An 18,887-nucleotide genomic window follows, 5' to 3' on the forward strand; every position below is an offset into this window, starting at 1 on the left:
GGTAGGTGGGCTGGAGGTAGGTGGGCTGGAGGTAGGTGGCCTGGGCTGGGGCCTGGAGGTAGGTGGGCTGGGCTGGGGGCCTCCGCAGGGACAGGACTGAGTGGGAAAAACAACATATGTATCTCTTTTTCCTGGCTTTCTATGCACACAGTTTTTTTTCTATAAGGCTCTCCCTGTGCTTTTATATTTTTAAAAAATTACCGGCACTGTGATCTCTTAAATGAGTATCTAATTTTTTTAGTTCATTTTTTTTTAAAATTTTTCTTCATTGTCAAGGCCCTTCAATTGTCCAGAAATTCCCAGACTGTATGTAAAAATCCGACACTTTTTGCCCTGAAAAAAACTGCATGTGTGATTTTTCTTTCGAAGCTGAGAAAACTTGTGCAGATTATTATCACCGTAATTATCATCAGTTTACATTTTATTTTTGTCTAATTTTTTGTTTTTCTTCTGTGTTTTTTTTTTATTTGCACCTTTTATCCTTTTTTATTTTTTTTTTTTTTTCATTTGTACTTTTTTAAGGTCTATTTTATGTGTCCATTTTTTCTTTTTTTTTCTTGCTAATCATTTTAGACAGTGTTTGGGATTTTCAGTTTTTTTTTTGTTTTGGCTGATTTATCAATTGTGCCTTTTTCAAATTTTTAGACTTTTTTTTATTTCTTTTTTTGCCTCTCCCGCCACCTGATTTGGTTTTATGTACACCCAAAGCCTTTCCACAATTTAGCAGTAAATGAACTTAAAAAGTCGCAGAAAAAAATGTTAAGGGAACGAATAAAAAGCATTTTTATTTTACAGAAAATTTGTAAACCGCGTGAATCATTTTGAAGAATTTCAGCGCCCACCACGAGACAGAAACAAATTCTAATGATGAATCTTGCTCTTTGTGTTTTTTAATGTGTCCATAATATATGCTGAGTGTTCCGTGATTTCTGAGTAAGTTGTCCAGAAAAAAAAATGATGATAATTAAGTTTGCAGCAATGTAAAACACACTGCAATATATTATACATTAACCCATTAATGACCAGGGGTATTTAAATTTTTGAATTTCCGTTTTTTGCTCATGTGAGGGCTTGTTTTTTGCGGGACGAGTTCTTTTGAACGACACCATTGGTTTTTCCATATCGTGTACTGGAAAACGGGAAAAAATTCCAAGTGCTGTGAAGTTGCAAAAAAAAAAAGTGCGATCCCAGTTTTTCTCTGTCGCCCATGACGGCACCACGGAGAGAGGGGATCCGCCCACCAAGGACAGGAAACCTACAGATAAAAAGGGCGGTACCACTCTCCCGCATCAGTTGGTTTCCTGTCCTTGATGGGAGACCTACAGACTTACCAGAAGGAAGATCGTCGTGGGATTCCGGGGCCAATCAGTCCGACTCAGGCAGCTGGGGTCCCTCTGCCTCGGCTGGTGTGGTCACCCGAAGCGCCACCGCTGGGGCTAGTGGGCCTCTAGGGTGTGTGGGGGAGGTGACATGGAGTTCGCGGTCACCTCCCTAGGTAAGATGCAGCAGCGGCAACATCCAGGGGGGTCCCTCTGTGGTTGCGGGAGGAGCAGCGCGGCTCTCCCTTTGGAAGCGTCAGCCTGCACACTGCATAGCCGACCGGCGTGCAGGGACCGCGCGTTAGGGCAGGCTGCAAAAAGACCGGGAGCTTCGGTGGGCAGCGGGTCATGTGCGGCACCATCTTGAAACTGCACGTTGGAAAGAGCGATAATGGCACACTCCGCAGGCGCCGGAAGAGGCGCTTCTGCGCAGGCGCATAATTGAATCAAGCGGTGGGAATCGCCGCTGCATAAAAAGAGGCTGCTTCAGTAATCCGTCGGTAAAGGAACCGCAGCACGAGCCGCAGCACAGGCCGCAGCGCAAACCGCGCACTAGCCACAAAAAAAAAAAAAAATGCCACAGCAGCGATAAACATACAGGGGGGTCCCTCTGTGGTTACGGGGAGAGTGGCGCTCTCCCCCCTGAAGCATAAGCCTGCAATCTGCAAAAGCCGGGGCCCCCGGTGTGCAAGGAAAAAAAAGCCGCATGCTGCCTCTCCCAGAATCTTCTCCAGGGAAACACCTGAGCTCAGCCTACTTCAGTTGCCAGGCCTGGACCTCATGGGGGAGAGAAAATCATTGACAGCAATGCAGCATTCCTGATGGGACGCCGCTTCCCCTTATGATGGGCTCTCGGCGTCACCAGCTCCCCCTGTTTTTTAGCAGGTATGGAGCCAGCACAGGTAAGTGCATGGTGGAATGTTCTGTTGATAGCTCATGCCTTTGTGCAAAGCTGTGCTAGAGCTTCATATGTGAGGTATGTTTTCACATATACACAGCCAGACCTTGGACCTCTAGGCTATAATAAGGCCATATGTCCAGGCTACATCTCATGATTTGCCTTAAGTTAGTTGCATGTCTTGTCTGCGCAGAGCCTTATGATTAGACTTCAAAAGTGACCTTTGGAAGCATGGTTTTCACTTTTTTTTTTGTGAGGGGGGTCTGATAAACAGGTGTCTCACTTTTCTTTGCAACTTAACTACTCTATGCCTTGGGAGGACATATAGTGTTAATGGAGCACTTTGCCTCCATGAAGACTGCCCTTCAGCTGCGACTCATTAGTTAGCTCCTTCGGGTGGGGTCAGTCTGACAAATGAGATGTACTATTCAGAGTGGAGGCTTATCCGTATCTCTGAGAGATTGCTCTTTTGCTTGTAACTATGTGCCAATTTTCAAGCATGACTGTAGCTCTATGCTTTATATTGTGTGTGGCTGAACATCATATAATAATAATAATAATAATGGTCTTTATTTTTGTTTAGCGCTAACATATTACGCAGCGCTTTGCGGACCTTGTCATCGCTGTCCCCGGTGGGGCTCACAGTCTGAATTTCCTGTCGGTGTGTCTTTGGGGTGTGGGAGGAGGCCGGAGTGCCCGGAGGAGACCCACGCAAACACGGAGAGAGCATGCGGGCTCTTTGCGGATGTTGTCCTGGGTGGGATTTGGGCCCGGGACTCCAGCGCTGCAGGGCTGGCCACTAAGCCACCGTGCTGCCCCATATCATACGGCATCATGATACTTTTATGCATGATACTTTTATGCATTATATTGAGTGCAACACATTGCATCATGTTTCCTCTATGCATCGTATTGAGTGCCTCTGTGTGTCATATTGCATCTTAGAGCCTCTATGCATCTTACCGAGTGCCCCTGCATGTCATGGTGCCTCTTTGCATTATATTGCGTGTCTGTGTATCATATTGCTTCTATGCATTATGTCGTGTGTCCCTGTATCATGTCGCATCATAGTGCTTCTATGCATTATATTACATGCCTCTACGTATCATATTACATCATGGTGCCTCTATGCCTTATATTGCGTGCCTCTGTGCATCATATTGCGGCATGGTGCCTCTATGCATCTTACTGAGTGCCTCTGTGCGTCATATGGCATCATGGTGCCTCTATACATCATACTAAGTGCCCCTGTGCATCATATTGCATCATGGTGCCTCTATGCATTATATGGCATGTCTCTGTGTATCATATTGCATCATAGTGCTTTTATGCATTATATTGCATGCCTCTATGTATCATTTTGCATCATAGTACCTCTAGGCATCGTATTGAGTGCCTCTGCGTGTTGTATTGCATCATAGTGCCTATATGCATCGTACTGAGTGCCTCTGGGTGTCATATTGTATCATAGTGCATCAATGCATCATACTGAGTGCCTCTGTGCTTCATATTGCATTATTGTGCCTCTACGTATCATATTGAGAGCCTCTGTGCATCATGTTGCATCATAGTGCCTTTATGCATCATATTGAGTGCCGCTGTGCAGCATGTTGCATTATAGTGCCTTTATGCATCATATTGAGTACCTCTGCTTCATGTTGCATCATTGTGCTTTTATGCATCATATTGAGTGCCGCTGTGCAGCATGTTGCATTGTAGTGCCTTTATGCATCATATTGAGTACCTCTGCTTCATATTGCATCATTGTGCTTTTATGCATCATATTGAGTGCCTCTGCATCATGTGGCATCTTAGTGCCTCTATGCATCATATCGAGTGCCTCTGTGTATCATATTGCATCATAGTGCCTCTGTGCTTCATGTTGTATTATAGTGTTTCATATTGCCTGTGTGCATCATAGTTCACAGTGCCTCTGTGCATCATGTCGCATCTTAGTGCTTCATATTGCCTTTATACATTGTATTGCATTATATTGCATTGTGGTGCTTCATTGTGCTTTTTTGCTTCACATTGCACATTGCACATTGATGCATAGCCCCTCCATGCATCAAGATGTGTGCTTACGGGCATCTTATTGCTTCAGTGCCCCTGTGCCTTAGGGGGTATCATTAGTATCATAGTACCTCTGTGCTTCCTAGTACTTCGGGCTTGGTATTTTCTTTTTTGGCTCTGGGTTAGACCTTCTGATTTAGGTTATGCAGCCACGCACAAGGTATATCGTGGATCTACAATTTCACATTTTTGTCTTGGGCCCCAACTTTGGCTTATAGAGTCCTAGTGGTTTTGTACCCAGTTCCAACTTCTGTTGATTCATTCTTTACAACAGGGCTTAGCTGAGCTTTGCTTGAATTGGCTGAGTAAATTAGCAGTTCTTCCGTATGGAACAGTTTTTCTCAACCTATAAAGGGACATACTACTGTCCTGGGAGCAGAAAATACCAAGAGGTGGAAGGAAAAAATCCTTAACAATTCCACATGTGACAATCAGGCTGGTTTCCTTGATTAACATCCAGTAGACAGATTCCCGTCCCATAAGTCTATTGTACTATGGTTATCAGGGACGGCATGTCTGCCTTTGGCACCTTGTGGCGAATCAGCACCTCTCTGGTGGGAAGAATCCTGTTTTTCTCTAGCCATGGAGTATGGTTACTCCCTCCATGGCTGATAACACTGACAAGCTTGCCTTTTAGGATATGTATATGTGTGTAATGTCAGTAAAATAGGAGCGATGATCCACGTTTCCCTTTCAGCGTTTCTAATGAGAGGCCAACTCTGGTAATGTTAGGAAATATTACCTGCCGGATTGTGTATTCCTTAGTTGCAATAATATCCAACCCTTGTTTGGGGTTTAGACACCTAAGGATTCGGAATAGACGTGATCTCCTGGATGAGTAATGTGTGTACATCCTAAAGCTCTGCCATTATCCATGTACTAACTGTTATTGGTTTGATCTTCCCACAGTCCAGGACCGGAGGCTAGTGGCACGCGCGGGGTGAGAGCGCGCCCTTATGACGCAAGCAGACGCCGCGGTGCATGACTGGGTAATCCAGTCTGAACAGGCACATGTTGCTTCTCCAAGTCCCCTCCTCGTGGAAATATAGAGCAGGTAGTCGGGGGCCAGTACTCTGAGCCCTAATATGTGGAAATGGTCAAAAGGCTGGTCACCCAGACTTCTCTGGTGCATCTCCTCAGAATATTAGCCATAATATTGATTGTGAATGTTTCCAGGAGTGGAGTAGACCATATAGGAACCACCTTTCAGGTTCCAAGTTAGAAGAGGGAGTTTCCAATAACAGCTGTCTAAGAGTTTCTGCAAGGAATTGGAATAGGGGCTAGCCACAAATACTTTAAAAGTTCAAGTCTTGGCTTTAAGGGCCCTGTACAATTCCGACCCGGCTGGGTATCGGGGATATCCAGGTTCATCAAAGCGTTGGCCAGGTCTAGACCCATCCCCTTTCGGTTTACTCCTCCTTGGAATTTAAACTTGGATCTTATATCCCTATCCAAACCTCCTTTTGAACCCCGGTCAGAGGATTCTCTGGGAATCTGTCCCTTAAAACATCACTTTATGAATCGGTGGGTTCCCAGGTTTATCAGGGCAGCAGGTAGTTCGAGGCCACTTCCAGTAAAAGTTCCCTTCAATGGGATTTATTTTTGGTCCTTAAAACCCTGTCTAAACCGCCTTTCAAACCCTTAGAGGATATCCCATTAAAACTCCTATCCCTCAAAACATCCCTGCTCGTCGCCCTCTCATCTGCTCGTAGAATAAGCGACATACAGGCACTACCTTCTAACCCTCCTCATACATGGTTTTTAGAGAATAGGGTTACTCTCAAAATAGATCCTGCATACCTCCCGAAGGTGGCATCCCGGTTCCACAGAACTCAAGAGATATCTCTTCCCTCCTTTTGTCTTAACCCTAAGAATAGGGAGGAGGAATCATTGCATACACTAGATGTCAGGAGATGCTTCACGTAGTACTTAGAAGCCACCAGAGAGAATAGGGAGGATGCCTCTCTTTTTGTGTGCTTTCAGGATCCCTGGAAGGGGAAAAAAGCCTCCAAAGCTACTCTGGCGAGATGGATCACAGATGCTATCAGCCTATCATACTCATCAAGTGGAATGTCTATTTCCGGGGAGGTCAAGGCTCACTCAACGAGAGCAGTGGCAGCTTCTTGGGCGAGAAGGCCGGAGCTTCGATTGACCAGATATGTAGAGCTGCTACTTGGTCATCACCTTCCACATTCTATAGGCACTATAGATTGGACCTTATCTCCTCTTCGGACCTTACTTTCGGTAAAGGGTTCTGGAAGCGGTGGTCCCTCCCTGAATGTACAAATCTATGAAATCTCTCCGTGGTGCCGTCATGGGCGACAGAGAAAAATATAGTTCTTACCGATAACGGTATTTCTCTGAGCCCATGACGGCACCCGTACATTCCCTCCCTTCACTCATGGGTGTGCACGTTAATATAGTGCCATAGTTTATTTTATGATAGGTCACGCGGTATCTCAATTAAGTTAAGTAATATTGAAACTAATAAGCTGTTCCATAGTCTCCCATTGTTCTCTAGTAAACAACTGATGCGGGAGAGTGGTACCGCCCTTTTTATCTGTAGGTTTCCTGTCCTTGGTGGGCGGATCCCCTCTCTCCGTGGTGCCGTCATGGGCTCAGAGAAATACCGTTATCGGTAAGAACTATATTTTTTTTCACCATGTTCACTAAATGAAAAAACTGACCTGCCATTATGATTCTCCAGGTCATTACGAGTTCACAGACACCAAACATGGCTAGGTTCTTTTTTTTTATTTAAGTGGTGGACAAAAGATCCAAAATTTGTTTTTAAAAAATGACGCCATATTCCGTTACCCGTACTGCAATGTAGCAGCGACCAAAAAAACTTAATTCTGGCGTTTGAATTTTTTTCTCGTTAAGCTGTTTAGCAATCGGGTTAATTTTTCTTTTTATATTGATTGGGCGATTCTGGACTTAGTGATACCAAATGTGTGTGTGTATGTATATGTATATGTATATATATATATATATATATATATATATATATATATATATATATATATATATATATATATATATATATATATATATATATATATATATATATATATAGGAGTGATTTTAACTTGCATATTTTTTTAAAACTTTTTTTTATTTTTTGCATGCTTCATTAGTCTCCATGGGAGACTAAGAGCTACAGTACTTCAATTGCCTCTGCTGCGCAAAGGCGATGATCAGATCGCCTGTGTGTAGCAGAAATGCTCACTTGCTATGAGCGACGACCACGGGGCGGTGCTTATAGGAATCTGGCAATGACAACCATAGAGGTCTGCTGCAGATCTCTGGTTGTCATGCCGACCCATCGGTGACCCACCATCATGTGGCAGGATTAGCGACGCACTTCCAGTATGCGCGAGTTAAGAGAGATTGACAGCGGCATTTAATTAGATAACAGCCGTGGGTGGATTGCGATTCCCCCTGCGGCTGTTGCGAGCACATGTCAGCTGTATAGATCAGCTGTCATGTGCCCAGAAAGGTGCGGGCTCAGCATGGGAGGCCACACGTAACAGGGAGAGACTGACATGGGTATGGCCAATGTCGGAAAGGGGTTAAGCAATGTAAACCTGCAGTGTGTGCCACTGGCTGAAACGAGCATCTTCGACAGTCCCCACTCATATGACTAGCCGCCATGTAATGCTACGTTTACTCTGTTGCCGCTCGATTTCCATTGCGGGATCATCTACTTGCCAGGGTTGCTGTGACCCTGGATGTTCATTGATTGCTGCGGTGTCTCCTTCCCGGAAAGTATCATCAATAAGGAAACATACTACATAGGTAGAGCATGCAGCGGCTTTGTGAGGGGGCTCAAAGTGTCTGTATCCTCCAGCTTTTCAGTTATTAACCTGGAAAAAAAAAGGTTTGGTACCGTATTAGCCAACTGAAAAAAAGATTGCTCTAAGGCCGGCGTCACACTCGGCGTAAGACAATACGGTCCGTATTTTACGGCCGTAATACGGCCGAAATACGGTGAAATGTTCCCAAAATAGTGATCCGTAGGCAGGGTGTGTCAGCGTATTTTGCGCATGGCATCCTCCGTATGTAATCCGTATGGCATCCGTACTGCGAGATTTTCGCGCAGGCTTGCAAAACCGACATCTAATGGATTTATGTGCTCAAATGTTCATTAAAACATATATACAGTATATATATATATATATATATATATATATATATATATATATATATAATGTCATTGAGACACATGTATATATATTATGTATTTAGATTTCATTCTGCGCGATATCTGTGAACAGCCGGTAATTCAATTGCCGGCTTTTCATTTCTCCTGCACAAACCCGACAGGATATGAGACATGATTACATACAGTAAACCATCTCATATCCCCCTTTTTTTTGCATATTCCACACTACTGATGTTAGTAGTGTGTATGTGCAAAATTTCAGCGCTGTAGCTGCTAAAATAAAGGGTTAAATGGCGGAAAAAATTGGCGTGGGCTCCCGCGCAATTTTCTCCGCCAGAGCGGTAAAGCCAGTGACTGAGGGCAGATATTAATAGCCAGGAGAGGGTCCATGGTTATTGGCCCCCCCGTGGCTACAAACATCTGCCCCCAGCCACCCCAGAAAAGGCACATCTGGAAGATGCGCCTATTCTGGCACTTGGCCACTCTCTTCCCACTCCCTGTAGCGGTGGGATATGGGGTAATGAAGGGTTAATGCCACCTTGCTATTGTAAGGTGACATTAAGCCAGATTAATAATGGAGAGGCGTCAATTATGTCACCTATCCATTATTAATCCAATTGTAGGAAAGGGTTAAAAAACACACACACACATGATTAAAAAGGATTTTAATGAAATAAACACAGCGGTTGTTGTAATAATTTATTGTTCTCTCAAATCCATTTGCAGTCCCTCGCTTGGCAACATAATAAACGCACAAGATACATACCTTCTGATGTACTGTCAGGTCCAACGATGTAATCCATCTGAAGGGGTTAACTAATATTACAAGCAGGAGCCCTGCTATAATGCAGCTGTGCTCCGTGCTTGTAGTTCCCCTGCGAATGAATGAAATGTAGGTCATTGACCTACATTTCATTCATTCGCGGTGAGGCGCCCTCTGGTGGATGTTCTCATGAACTGCAGCCTGGGAACTTTTTCCCACGCTCCAGGTCATATGAGGACATCCACCAGGGGGCGCATCACCGCGAATGAATGAAATGTAGGTCAATGACCTACATTTCATTCATTCGCAGGGGAATTACAAGCACGGAGCACAGCTGCATTATAGCAGGGCTCCTGCTTGTAATATTAGTTAACCCCTTCAGATGGATTACATCGTTGGACCTGACAGTACATCAGAAGGTATGTATCTTGTGCGTTTATTATGTTGCCAAGCGAGGGACTGCAAATGGATTTGAGAGAACAATAAATTATTACAACAACCGCTGTTTATTTCATTAAAATCCTTTTTAATCATGTGTGTGTGTGTGTGTGTTTTTTAACCCTTTCCTACAATTGGATTAATAATGGATAGGTGTCATAATTGACGCCTCTCCATTATTAATCTGGCTTAATGTCACCTTCCAATAGCAAGGTGGCATTAACCCTTCATTACCCCATATCCCACCGCTACAGGGAGTGGGAAGAGAGTGGCCAAGTGCCAGAATAGGCACATCTTCCAGATGTGCCTTTTCTGGGGTGGCTGGGGGCAGATGTTTTTAGCCACGGGGGGGCCAAAAACCATGGACCCTCTCCTGGCTATTAATATCTGCCCTCAGTCACTGGCTTTACCGCTCTGGCGGAGAAAATTGCGCGGGAGCCCACGCCAATTTTTTCCGCCATTTAACCCTTTATTTTAGCAGCTACAGCGCTGAAATTTTGCACATACACACTACTAACATTAGTAGTGTGGAATATGCAAAAAAAAGGGGGATATGAGATGGTTTACTGTATGTAAACCATGTCTCATATCCTGTCGGGTTTGTGCAGGAGAAATGAAAAGCCGGCAATTGAATTACCGACTTTTCACTAACAGCGCTGCGTATTTCTCGCAAGTCACACTGCTGGTCCGTGTGGAATCCGTATTTTTCTCGCCCCCATAGACTTTCATTGGCGATTTTTTTTGCGCAGTACGCTGACAAACGCAGCATGCTGCGATTTTGTACGGCCGTAGAAAGCCGTATAATACTGAACCGTAATATACGGCTAATAGGAGCAGCCCCATTGAGAATAATTGTGCCGTATGTTATGCGAGTTTTACGGACGTAGTTTCTGCGCTCTTACGTCCGTAAAACTCGCCAGTGTGACGCCGGCCTAAGTGTGAAGAAAAAAAAATAAAATCTTGTGGTTACCTTTTAATGGCTAACAAAGATAATAAAATAAGTGATGTTACAAAGCAAGCTTTTGAGACTCCTTCGGTCTCTTCCTAGGGCACGGTATAACAAAGTATCTGAAGAAACACAAATATTTGCAGTGACATGGCATAATAAACAGACATTTAAATAAACAAACTGCCCTCGCCGTCTCTGGAGCGGAGGCCTGGTGCCCTCGCCGTCTCTGGAGCGGAGGCCTGGTGCCCTCGCTGTCTCTGGAGCGGAGACCTGGTGCCCTCCCCGTCTCTGGAGCGGAGGCCCGGTGCCCTCGCTGTCTCTGGAGCGGAGGCCCGGTGCCCTCGCCGTCTCTGGAGCGGAGGCCCGGTGCCCTCGCCGTCTCTGGAGCGGAGGCCCGGTGCCCTCGCCGTCTCTGGAGCGGAGACCCGGTGCCCTCCCCGTCTCTGGAGCGGAGACCCGGTGCCCTCGCCGTCTCTGGAGCGGAGACCCGGTGCCCTCCCCGTCTCTGGAGCGGAGACCCGGTGCCCTCGCCGTCTCTGGAGCGGAGGGCCGGTGCCCTGGTCCTGGAGTGGTCAGGGCCTGAACATTGTCCCCTGGTCCCAGAGCGGTCAGGGCCTGAAGATTGTCCCCTGGTTCCTGAGTGGCCAGTTCATGAACCTCGTCCCCTGGTCCTGGAGCAGCCAGGCCTAAACCTCGTCCCCTGGTCCTGATGTGGCAAGTCCTGTACCCAAAGTCCCCTGGTACTGGTGCAGACAGTCCTGTTCCCGAAGTCCCCTAGTCCCAGTCAACCAGTGCATAAACATTATTTCCCGGTCCATGAGTGACCAAACCCTGATCCAGTATCCTAGACCTGCATGTCTGAACTAAGCCCGAAATCAGTGTCAGCATACCTGACCCCTGGGCTCAGCAGCTGCAGTACCGGGCTCTGCCCAGGAGGGGTACCTGGCGGCAACCTGCAGCCCAATCTCCACCATCAGGAGCTCCAGTGAACAGCTGGTAACACCTTAGCTACGCACCTTCCTGGGCAGGCCCGGCCCGGTGAGTCCACAAACCCAGGTGCACCACGGTTTGGCGTAACATTACCCTTTGATACTGTTTCTATTCTTCTTTTGTAAACCCACCTTTCACCATTATTTTGAACTTTAAATAAAGTCCATTTCTTACCAATACATGTGATACACTTTTTGGTCAGCTTCCTCCTACCTTAGTCCTACATATACATATCTGAGATAATTTATATACAATATTACAACCTGAATATTAGTTTATTGTGGTATTAATAATCTTTTAATAAAGGTATTGTCCTCTGTGTTGCATATTCCGTTTGCATTAGTAGCAAAGGGGCCGGTTTTGGACATGAATTCCATAGATCTGTTACTACAGTGGAACACACAAGTGTTACTCTTAAACGGACATGTGAACAGAGCCTTATAGAACACACACTTGTATAGTCTATTACAGGCAATGAATGGTAACCCTCCTATTTATGTTTCACTACTAGGCTGTGATTGACGACTATGGAAATTTTGGGTGTTTTAGAGCCAGAAGATGAACCTAAAGAATCCATGTGGTGAGTATGTGCCGATTTCATCACAGATTTCATTTTCCCGTTGACGGGAGATGATGCTGGAAAGCTGCAGTGATTGCTTACAGATATGGATGTGGTGTCAGTCCATGATTTGGGTGTTAATATCTGATGGTGGCAACTAAATAACACTCATAGCGCACTCCGGGGGTCTGATGAAAGCCCCTGTGCCTGCTATCTTAGTCCTCCACCGAAGCTCAGCTGCAAACAGAGCTCCATAGGAAAACTGCAAAATTTCCCTATATGGTATCCTGTACAATGCAGTACTATATACAAGTATTGCTGTATGTAGTGTAAGCAATTGAATGATCAAAGGCTCTAAAGTAAAGTAGGTAAGAAGAAAAAAAAAAAAAAAACTTTAAAAGAATCCTAAAAATGCAAAAAATTAAATCCCCCTAACCGTCTCAATTTTTTCCTAATTTAAAATAAAAAAATAAACATCTTTGGTATCGTCGTGTCTCAAAAAGTCCAATTTACCAAAATATAAAATTATTGTAATCGCACATTAAATACTGAAAAGAAAAATTAAAAGAATAGAAATGCTAGAATTATGTGGCCTCCACACTTCACCCTAAAAAAATACAGTAAAAAACAATCAGAACCTCACATGTACCCCAAAATAGTATTGATTAAAAAACAGCAGGTCAACTTGGAAAAAAGTAGCCGTGTCACAGCTCCATGAACGATAAAATAAAAAAGTTCTAGGTAGTTTTGATAAAATCACTGTTTTCTCTGCTGCAGTTGTGGCAGTGCTCAGAATGCTGAGTGGTGTATAACCCCGCCCACACCACTGATTGGCAGACTGCTGACACTATACACATAAGTCTGCCAATCAGTGGTGGGGATGGGGTTACACAAATTAGCTGGACTGCTTTGCACAAGATACCTAGTCCTGTAGTGATAATCATCTGCTGATAAAACACTGATTGTACTGAAACTAAAGCACACAGCCAAATAAGTGACACATCACAGGAATCAGGCTCTATTGCTCTATATTATGGTGCTCTCAGATTACATAGCAAAAACCTTCTGACAGATTCCCTTTAAATATTCTGCTCTATGTAATGGCAGCATTTATATGAGGGACATATTAGATCATTTAGCCAAAAGGCACAATATGGTTTTGGCTGATGAGATGAGACTTGTCCATGTAATATCCTACCCATACATGTGGCGGAATATGTAGGGTACAGGTGAGCTCTGTCCTTTGCTTTTCCTAAAGGGTTCATGGGATACAGGGAAACTGTTTCTCCCAATTTGCCCCCTTGGCTGACTTACTGTAACTTCTATTTTCCCTTAGAACCTTTTTAATATGTGTCTGATGTGTCCCAAATCTCCTCGTTATTGGATCTCTCTCCACAGGTACGCTTTCGCTCCTAACGGAGAAGCTCCGAGCCCGCGTGTCGGTCACACGTGTCTTTATGTACCTGCCCCTGATGTCCGAGGGAAGGGAAAAGTGGTCATTATTGGTGGGGCAGACCCCGGGCGCTGCTTCTCTGACGTACACATTATAAATCTAGGTAAAGCAATGGCTGCTGGTTAGTCACTGACACATAATTCAGTTTTTATCATGTTTTACACTTGAAGATTTCCCAATCGCCGGGGGTCTGACTGCTGGGACCCCAATCTATCTCTATAACTTTTGTGAACAGAATATTGATCAATCATGCGCACTGCTGCTCCATTCATTCTTATGGGACCGCCAAAGACCAGCCGAGCGCAGCGCTCACTTATCTGCGGTGGTCCCAGTAACAATGAATGGAGCGGAGGTGCTCATGGTGGACCCCCTTTCACAAGGGACGCTTCACAGCTCCAGTTCTCGGGATCAGTTGCTGGATCTCCAACGATTGGGAATCCCACAGATAGGATATGACTTCTAAACTAGAGAATACCCCTTTAAAGAGGCTCAGAATGTTTGATCTGTGCAGTTCCTCAAACTCATTGTCCCCATGGCAAAACTTCCTGCACTGTGTTTCATTCTTCTCCTAGAGATATTGTGTGGCTCTAGTCTCCATTCACACCTAAAGCGAATAGCAGCAGGTATGTTTGTATTAATATATAGGACTTCATGGACACATGCAATGTCCTTATGAAAAGGCAGAACCACAAGACAAGAAGTGTTGTCAGGAGTGCAGTAGAGATGGTCACATTACCTAAAACACAATATTAAGGAACATTTAGGAAAATAACAACTTGATGTTTTCCTCCATCCATCACTCTTATATATTATGCACGTGTTTCCGCTATCAGTCGAACGCTATTTCCTTTTCTTTTTTTCTTTAGACACTTATGAATGGGATAACGCAGACTGGAAGGACTTGTTACCACGCTATGAACACGCGTGCTTCACATGTACCAGTGATCCCACTAGAATTTGGGTATTTGGTGGCGCTGAACAGGCAGAGAACAGAAACAGCACTCAAGTAATAATCCCCGGTATGTATCTTGTACAGACGTGTCCTGCCTTAACCTGCCTCCAAATTAGGGGGACAATGGAAAGAAAAATACCATCTACGTGTCTCATTTTTCATAGTTTGTTTGTTTTTTTCAGACCACAAAGAACTGCTTGAAGTGTTCTAAATTGCGCTCCCGTTTTTGTAGAAATTATGTTTATATATTGGACATATTATTTTATGGGGACAGGGTTAGAAACAATGATTTAGACTGGAGGCGTTTTTTTTTTTTTTTTTAATACTTTTTATTCTTTTTAATCTTTACTATTTGTATTTATTTTATTGATTTTGTGCCACATAAGGTTTTAAGACTTTTTTTTATTATAGAGGGAGAGGGCACTTTTCAACATATCCGAACCACCTGTTTTTTCTTTCTTTTTTTTTTTTTTTAACTTATGCATTTTACTTTTTATTATTTTTACTTGTTTATTTTATGCATATATATAATATATTTATATATAATTTTTTGGGATGATTTTTGATTAAAATTAGGGCTGGTATATTATCCCCCTTCTACAGGGAAATGTATGCCTTCTATATGGGTTTCCTAGGTCCCAGTGATCACATGTCTACTGGGTCCGGAGGAGGAAGCAGGGTAAGTGATTCTTGATCCATATACACAGCGCTAGTTCAGCGCTATGTATGCGGAGATGAAGAAGGTGAGTATGGTAATAAAGCAAGTTTATCTTCTCTGTGGCGAGTCTGACCATGTCTGACAGCCAGCTTTTCTTCACCACAGCTTCATGATGTTATGAAATCTGCTTAGATTGCTTTGACGTTTTAGAGCGTCAGTGCAGGGATAGGAGTGGACTGGCCGGACGTTTAAAGTTTATGGGTGGTCTAGAAGTAGTTAAAGGGGTATACTCATCTCAATTGTTCAGGACGGAGATGGGAATAGCTGTGTGTGTGTATGTCTGTGTGTATATATATATATCCCTGTGGGGATATATATATATCAGCCAGGGGTGGCCGGGATTGCTGAAACTGAAGCAGTGGATGACAGTTGCATAAATAGCGTTGTGTGAGCTACTCTCTTTCCGTAATATTGGAGTTATAGCACCTGGGTAGGGGAAAGGGAAAATCAGTAGGCTCTATACACATGACATAGATGGTTGACTTCAATGTAATGTGTTTGCTCATTGCATGGAGCAGAGCAATACTTTGCTGATGACCCCGAGCACTTGCTATAAACAGAAAAAACGTGATATTTGTTTAAGTGAACATGATTATTATCTTCTCTATTCTTCAGAAAACTGCTCATGGAAAACCCCAGAAGTAGAAGGACCTTGCCCTTCCCCAAGGACATTTCATACCTCCTCTTCTGCCATTGGGGACAAATTCTTTGTTTTTGGAGGGGGAGAGAAAGGTGCAGAACCTGCCGCAGATGACAAACTACACGTGTTTGATACAAGTGAGACGTAATATTACTTTTATGGGATTAAACTTGAACCTACAGGCATGCAGAAAAATGACAAAAACACAAGATCCTATAATATAATCATTTGTTTAAACCTCTTGTATTAGTAATTTTGCTCTAAATAACAGCACATACCGGTCAGCGCCAGCCTTTAGGTATCCGTCTGCAGCGGTGTAAACTCACATTACATACAGTAGGGTGGGGATAAAAAGCCTAGGAGACAATATGGACTATTGCTGGTCTGTGCTGCCATTGAGAACATAATCAGTAATACAAAAGACTCAGAAAAAAAATTATTACAGTACGAGCTCCTGAAAAATAATCATGTTCCTGCATAACCAGAGGTATATCGTAGATATTAATTTGATACTAAGATGCATGAAATTCATATACTCATCGCACAATTCTTTTTTCCTAGCTAGCCTGACATGGACGCAGCCGGCAACATCTGGAGATCCCCCTAAGCCACGTCACGGGCACATTATTACTGCTGTAGGAACCAAGCTATTCATCCATGGTGGGATGGCAGGCAGCTCATTTTTTAACGATATGTTCTGCATTGACACAGGTAAGATCAACACCTATGGATAATGTTAAAGGGAACCTGTTATTGTAGTCCTGCTGGGAAAAGAGGTGGAAAAAGAGGTCACCGTGTCGGTCCTAGGCGTGCGGGAGCAAGGAAACCATGTGACCACAGGCGTACTTGCAGGAAAAAAGGAAGAAGGTTCCAGCTCATAAAATTACAAAAATTTGTTTTCAAAGTTTAAAACATAAATCCACGCGAGTGAAAGGCAACGCGTTACGAATTCTCGCAGGCGTTCTTTGTCTGAGCTACATGAAAGTGGATACCAGAAGACCTATATACAGAGAAGTGACCAGTAGAGTCATCCATTAGGGTCACATGCTAAAAACACAAAGATTGGCTATAACAGCATAGATATAGATGAACAGAAAAAGCATAAAAAAAGGAATAAATACACAAGAAAAAGCACGCAATATACTTTAACAGAAAAATTGGAATTTCAAAAAGAATATGAAAATATTTAGAATTGAGAGTCCTCAGTGGTTGATACCTTTTAATGGCTAACTGAAAAGATGGTAACAAATTGCAAGCTTTCGAGACTACATACGTCTCTTCATCAGGCAAACACTAAAACAAATTCTGAAGAATCACATATTTATGCACAACATAGTATAGAAAAAAGAAAAAAAAAAAAGAGGGGGAAAAAACCATGGATAAACCAGGTGACATGAAGCAGAATTACCATGGGTGATAAACAGTTACGTCCATAAATATTGGGCCAATTCTTAGATAAGGATTGTTTTATTGTCCTGTGATTAGGGTCTCTGTTGTGATGACCCCACATGGTCTGATAGGCAAGTTCCTTAGTTGATGTAAAAAGACATTAATCCGTGTGACACATTCATTCCTGCAGATAGAGTGTCAAAGGTCGTCATCAGTTTATATTCCCAGACTCTCCTGTCTTTCTGCGATTTGAAGTTACCTTTTAGTACAAGTAATTTCATGTCCATAATGTTATGATTTGGGAGACAGAAATGTTTTGCCACAGGTAGATCCATTCTTTTTTCTCTTATTGTGTGGCGGTGAGAGTTCATCCTTGTTCTCAGTTTCTGCCCTGTCTCCCCCACATACAGACCCCCAGTTGGACATTTAGTACAAATAATTAGGTACACCACATTAGAAGTGACGCAGCTGAAAGTACCTGGGATCTTGTAGTCCTGATGTGAATTGGGGATCTTTATCTTGTCCGTGGTCATTATAAATGGACAGGTTTTACATTTTTTCTGGTTGCAAGGAAAGGTACCTGCAGCTGTTGGAGAGGACAGGGAGCTCTTGACAATGATGCTTCTTAGATTTGGGGGCTGTCTAAAACACAGTAGTGGGGGGTCTGGAAAAATGGATTGTAAGCGGGCATCTTTTAGCAGTAAAGGTTGTAATTTCCGTGCAGCTCCCCTTAGTGCCTCCAGATTTGGATTGTAGAATCCTTATCTAAGAATATCTATCTACTGGCTAACACGGTACCAAGATATATTTCTTTCCTGTATCAAAAAGAATATGGGCTGTAATAATCAATAGTGGAACACGATATCATTGCGCGCACATCATCCCTCCGGATAACAGGTGCCGAGGTTATAGATCCAAAACGCCTCTTGTGTCAAGAGACGTCTCCTCATGTCTTCTACCTTCGATTAATTGGTTACCGTTTCAGTATCATATAGTCTGAAGAAATTGGCGTAGCGCTCATGGTGAGTAACAAAATGCTTAGACGCATGTGATGTCGCACGATGTGAACTGGTGGAACAAGAAATGTTGGTTAAAATGTTCCGAGATTCAACTTTCTACTAGTGAAGCCTCCAATTTTAATATTGTAATTAGTGATGAGTGGACGTGCTCAGTTAGTGTTATCAGCCATGCTGGGGTTCTAACTGAGTGTCTTCGTCGTGCTGGAAAAATATGTTTGAGTCCCCGCTGCAGCATGTCTTCAACACATGCAAGGATTGCCTGTTTGTTAGAAAATCCTTGCATGTGTTGCGGCTGTTGAATAGCAGCGAGACATGCAGCCGCCGGAGCTCAAACATATTTTTCGAACACGCCGAAGACACCCGGTTAGCATCTGAGTATGGCGGATTACATCTTATCTGAGCACATTCGCTCATCATTAATTGTAATCATTTAGAGTAACCTCTTTCTTAGTTTAGTCAGTGATTGATTAGGTTCTGGAGCTAATTTACTATTGTCACTATAATTTCTCTAAATAGGTGTAAATTCTCCCACTGGAATACATTTAACTGTGTTTGGGATAAC

The 18,887-nt window shown here is 43.5% G+C and overlaps 1 protein-coding gene across 8 annotated transcripts in view; it reads left to right on the forward strand.

Annotated features, from left to right (window-relative positions):
• Window positions 1-18,887, forward strand: part of RABEPK (Rab9 effector protein with kelch motifs) — a 31,120-nt gene that overhangs the window by 359 nt on the left and 11,874 nt on the right. For 3 of the 8 annotated variants that reach the window (XM_077283585.1, XM_077283589.1, XM_077283586.1), the window contains exons 2-6: window positions 12,107-12,175; window positions 13,553-13,710; window positions 14,474-14,626; window positions 15,893-16,054; window positions 16,479-16,628. In XM_077283585.1, the coding sequence (XP_077139700.1) occupies window positions 12,123-12,175; window positions 13,553-13,710; window positions 14,474-14,626; window positions 15,893-16,054; window positions 16,479-16,628 (676 nt within the window). In that variant the 5' untranslated portion in view covers window positions 12,107-12,122. Of the gene's footprint in view, window positions 1-5; window positions 32-795; window positions 934-12,106; window positions 12,176-13,552; window positions 13,711-14,473; window positions 14,627-15,892; window positions 16,055-16,478; window positions 16,629-18,887 lie in introns of those variants that run through there. The other 5 variants (XM_077283590.1, XM_077283592.1, XM_077283587.1 and 2 more) reach the window with 4 other exon arrangements.

This window comes from Ranitomeya variabilis, chromosome 2, assembly GCF_051348905.1.
Source record: "Ranitomeya variabilis isolate aRanVar5 chromosome 2, aRanVar5.hap1, whole genome shotgun sequence".
Classification (NCBI taxonomy): domain Eukaryota; kingdom Metazoa; phylum Chordata; class Amphibia; order Anura; family Dendrobatidae; genus Ranitomeya; species Ranitomeya variabilis.